At 36.0% G+C, this 5527-nt stretch overlaps 1 protein-coding gene across 1 annotated transcript; it reads left to right on the forward strand.

Annotated features, from left to right (window-relative positions):
• The first annotated feature begins 1163 nt into the window (after window positions 1-1163).
• LOC114531838 lies at window positions 1164-4617 on the forward strand. Its single transcript, XM_028553449.1, has 5 exons — window positions 1164-1201; window positions 1657-1998; window positions 2072-2186; window positions 2518-3251; window positions 3553-4617. Exons 2-5 carry the CDS (start codon window positions 1693-1695, stop codon window positions 4615-4617), a joined length of 2220 nt encoding a protein of 739 aa, XP_028409250.1. The 5' UTR covers window positions 1164-1201; window positions 1657-1692.
• The last annotated feature ends 910 nt before the right edge of the window (window positions 4618-5527 follow it).

Here is a 5527-nt window from a genome sequence, read left to right on the forward strand (position 1 = left end):
CTTCCATCTTTCTTAAATTGGACAAATGAAAATTCCAAGGTCACTACTGGGAATTGTGGGATCTTCCATAAAACTGATGACAACTTTTCAATGTGGATAATGTCACATATGAATTCTTGGCAATTGCTATCATCTAAAATGTGAAATTGACATGTAAATAATTGTTGATGCACATTTAGTCTTACATTTATAGATCAGTGTAAATGTGTAATAATATCCTACATTGTGATAATAAAACAGCCTATAACCATTGAGGTCAATAGTTATTGAGTTCACTGCCTGTAACTGAATAGTCATTACAGATAGGAAAGGTGATAAACTTACCACCACAATCAGGTAATGCAGAGGAAACCAATGGAGGAACCTTCTTATTTGATTGTATAACAATTGACCTTTCCTACAGTATGATAATAATCATTATAACTCTCACTCATCACTGCAACCTCGTACCCAGGGTAATTTCGCTGTGTTATAGGGAGAGACCGCCCGCTGCGAAATTACCCTGGCGTCGGCTGGTCACGTGAATCCCAGAATCTGGGATTTTTCTCATAAAACCGTTTAGGGTGGGTATGTGCGTAGTATGATTGTCTCTAGAGTAATTTTGACAAAGGAGCGAAGAGAAACTGTAATGAAATAACGCGGAAAAATGGAGGAAATAACATGCAATATAGCATTTTTTCTGGTCATAAGATCAAATTACATATCAAATTACAATAGCATGAGCATTTGCATCTTGCAAAGCTTCAAATGTCATTTGCTCGGTATGGCTTTGAGAGAAAACACAAAGAAATTGTATCCAGCGTCCGTTTCTAGTTGTATTGACCCAGCGTCTTGTCGACTTTGTCGTTCTATTGGTGACGCGAGCCATCGCAAAGATATTTTTAAGCCACAAATCGATCGGCATTGTTGAAAATCGCCGAACAATTGTAATGGCCGCAATATTGCTCCGGATCCAAATCTGCCCCGTCAAGTGTGTGTAGACATGTGAGCGCAGACTTAAGAACTGTTTGGAGTTTCAGAAAGTTATTTCAGAAACACAGGAGGTCTTTCTAAAACGTCAGCCGGCTAACACACGAGTTAAACGATGTATTGATGTCTCGCCATCGATTTCCAGGGAGCCAAAATCCCGTTTAAATCCTTCTTTGAGAACCTCTCTTTGATTTCGTCTTTTGGTACGTCCAGTTCGAATGCTGATATAGAGGTAAATACGCAATTGAATATATATTCTGCTGTGTTAAAATATTTTCTTTTCAGATACATTTAATAAAAAATATCTGCGGGAAATATGCTAAAATATATACGATTTTAATATTCAGTATGCAAATCAGCACATGTATTCTGTAATTTGAGATAATAAATTATATATCCATATGGGCAGGGTCTTTTTTGCTATTGTTGGTGGCATTGTTTAATGTTGAGACAATAAAGGCAAGGTTTTTACGAGTTAATTTTTAATATTTTTTAGTAAAACATACAATATTTTGTGATGAAATAAAATATAAGATTCAATGTAAGATTCAGTTTATGCTGTGACCATGCATACAGTAGTTTTACATAACTTTTACACATTGCCTTTAATTACCCCAAACTCCCCATCATTTTCTGCAGCAATATATTTTATAATTGTTTTAAGATTGCATATTATATTTATTATAGAATGTAACTCCCTTGAAAGAGGTTAATGTATTGGAGATGGCTGAAAGTGAAATGGTGAATGTTGCAAGGAGAGACCCACCATCAGTCTTGCGTAAAAGGACATATGCAGGTTTGTGCCAGGAAAATTGGATGGATGAGGTTGTAAGCGAGCTAACCACCAGATGCCCGACTGTTGCCAAAATCTTATCAACCTTGCTTGATTGTGATATAACTAATCCTGGAAAGAAGCTACCACCTTTATGTTTGGTGTATGCCACCATTATGTTCCTGAGATGTCATGAGTTGAGCAGGATCCAGCGGATAAACACTGTTATTTTGGTCCAAGGAAAAGCAACAACAAATGTATGTCCTGTATAAATTGACTGCAGTGATATAGGTTTGCTCAATATCTCATATATTATATTTCTTCTTTTAGCTTATTGATCGACTTAATAAATATGGGGTATGCCTAAGTTCCTCAAAAAAGTATGTTGTGTATGATGATATCGGAAAGCATTTTTTGGATCATGCTGTTGAGCTGGTAAAATCAGGTAATAAAAAGAAATAATCTGGCATATATATAATATATTATATACCGGTATAATATGTCACACAATAATTGCAATCTGATGGTATCCTTGTTTCCAGGAGCCAATGTCTAACTGGATTCCCATATTGTGTGGGCTGAGTCAATCATGTCATACTGTCGTCAATTGCTATCCATATAATTATATATTTGCATGTTGACTAGTTTATTCACTCTTCTGATTTAGCTGTTAACAGATCAGATTCTGTATTTTAGAATATAAATAAATTAGATGACCAAATGGCTACTCGGGTAACTAAAACTTAACTAAACTAACTTAATCTTAACCAATGCAGGTATGAAGTTTGTTTATGTCGTTGACAACATTGACTGGGAAGAAAGGGTTCATGATATGAGGGAACATCATCAAAACAAGAGCATTCATGCAGTAGCAACCAGTATGGTGTTCACCAGGATTCCAAGTGATCATTTGCCAGACAATGGCCCACAGATGGATGTCAAGACTTGCAACTTTCGGGAAATTGTTAGGATAAGTGACAGTGAAATGCAAAGTATCCACAGTCGATACCGAATGCTTGTAGCAAGAATTTTGATTGAAAAGTTCCCAAAATTCTCCAATCTGAGATCTTATATATCTGACGAACTTGCTCTAGAACATGAACATTCAGCTGTTACCTCTCAAAGGTCGGAAATCATGACCCTTCCAGTATTAATGAAGGACGAAAAGAAGTATAGTGATTGTGTTGATGTCTTGGACCAACTTGAAGAATGGACACACGAGGTCTATTATGCAAGTGGTTATTGTAAAGTTCCCCAGTCTTCAAAATCTAACACCCCAGTAGAAGTCGCTACAAGACCAGATCAACCAAGAGCACACATACCACCTGTGCCATCAGATGAAGATCCATTGAGTGGCATTAAAATTCCTTGCTTTGGTGATGAATTAACAAGAGTTCGATTTGCTGGAGCACGAGATCTTCGCTCTGGGTGCCATACAGCTAAGCAACGTTTGGATCATTTGTATCCATACCGTATTGTTGGATGGCATACTAAGAGAAGTTTTTTGAAGGTAATGTTAATATATTTTTTATTAAAGCAAACTGGTTTCATGTGCTTCTTCTGACTGGATAGTAAGTTTCAAATTATTGTAACAGAATATAGTATATACCCCTGGGGATTTCATAAGACTTGTGATTTGCTTAATGCTGATTATAAAATGAATCATTCCAATAAAAATATTAGCAAGGTGTGGGTTTTATTACAACTCCCACTATAGGTTTAAAACATCAGAACTTGTATAAATGAATGTCTGAGAAAATTGAACTTTTTGTTATTAGTCATACATAAAATTTTACACTTACATTTCATAGTCGATCTTCAAAAGACTGTACAAGAACTCGGGCAGAGAGAGTGGTACACTGAGGTATTTCCGGGAGGTGCTAAATAGACGAAATGTGACCATTGATGTTAAACATTTTGAAGACTGCGAGCAACTTTTTATGAGTGTTGGCAATTGCTACCTCATTGAAGCTCTGCTTGCATTCTTTGAGATGGATAATGTTGATGAGTCACCAAAGGAAAATAATCCCCTTCCTCCCAATGACTTGACAGATGAAGAGAAAAAAGCCCACGTACATGCAGTGTTGGACAAGTTCCTTTACCAATTTCTTAATCAAACTATGGAACACAGTGATGATGAAGACATGTCAGGTGATGATGACAATGATGATGACATATCAGATGGTGTATTTAATTACTCCATAAATCTTATCAAGTCATTCATGGTGCTATTAGATTGCAAAGATGCTGTAGCATCAGGGAATGGTGAGCATCTTGCATTAGTTCAGAAACAGATGTTGTTTTACTTCTCATCTGTTTCTGGATATAATTCATATGCAATTGAGATGTTAGTTAATACTATTCAGAATGCTGTATTGCTGTCCCCTGCTGAAGCACATCTGTGCAAATGGGCTGCACTGGCAAATTGGAAGGGTGGAAAAAACAAAAACATTGAGATAGATCTGCTGCAGGAAAACAGAAACAAAGATATCAAAGGACTTATCAGCTTAATGGGAGCAAATAAGACTACGAAAGCAATTGAAAGGGTTAGCAGGGCAGCTGGAGGTGTTCACAAGATTGTTGATGTGTATGAAAGCCAGGCATTGATTAAGGCAAAGGCATCAGCCCACTCCCACAGGTCCTCTATCGAAGATGAAAACAAGATCCTTGCTGATTTAAGGAAGATAAAGCCATTTAAGCAAACACCTGGTAGATCCCATAAATCCTTTGTAGGAATTTCATCCAACCCACTCAATAACTTGGATGAGAAAAAGTTCTGTGAATGGCTGCAGAGACATCAGAAAAACATTTCGGTACACTTTCCTACACAATCACCTGAGGAACGTGAGACTGATGATGAAGAAACCAACCAATAAAAGGGGTTTTAGAAGCCAATAGAAGCTTTCATGTTAGTCACTGAACAGTGGACTGCAGTCAAATAAAATAGGGTGCATGGGGGGGGGGCAGTGTGCCACTTCATGGGAGCTACTGATGATAGGGGCTACTAAATGCATGGGGGTTAGGCTGAAAAGATGAAGAATGATCTAAACCTTGTCAAGTTTGACAAGTAAAATCTATTTATACTATTCTTGTTTGTTTGCATGGTGACATCAAATAAGTAAATTAGTTTGTAGGTACACCACATATAAGCATTTAATACTGAAAAGCTTTTAGTCCATTAACCCAGGCTTTCATCGGTGCAATATATCATTCATATTGCACTGATGAAGGCCTGGGTTAACAGACCGAAAGCTTTACAGTTTTAAATACTTATGTGGTGTACCTACAAGCTAATTTACCTAAAATCTATTCAAATTAAGTAGAATCTAGTGAAGTGGCAACCTTCTACTGTACAAATAGTATAATTCCCAGTCTAAAATGCATAAACAAGCTTTTTAACTTTGTAACATGCCCATTGCATGGAAGTAATATCTGTACATAACTAATATTTCTATGGTGCACTGATATTTGAAGCTAAATGTTTCATATCTAGGTTGTTTGTAAATAAATTTGCACTTGATAAAAATAATATTATGTAAATAAATTGTAAATAGTATTGTAAATTTTTTTAATTGAATATTGAATTATGTGAAATATGAACATGACACCACAATATATTTGTACATAATTATGAACTAGTTTGAAAAAGTGTGCAATAACACAGGTGAAAACACCCAAAATTTTTATGGCTAACAAAAAGGATTGAACTTATAAAAGGTTATTATTACAAAAGTTGTTGATAACAGTTTTATGAAAAGTGCAGTATAACTTTGTTCAATCTTGTTT

This window comes from Dendronephthya gigantea, unplaced genomic scaffold (assembly GCF_004324835.1).
Source record: "Dendronephthya gigantea isolate DGI-Jeju-01 unplaced genomic scaffold, DenGig_1.0 000075F, whole genome shotgun sequence".
In the NCBI taxonomy this organism is placed as follows: Eukaryota; Metazoa; Cnidaria; class Anthozoa; order Malacalcyonacea; family Nephtheidae; genus Dendronephthya; species Dendronephthya gigantea.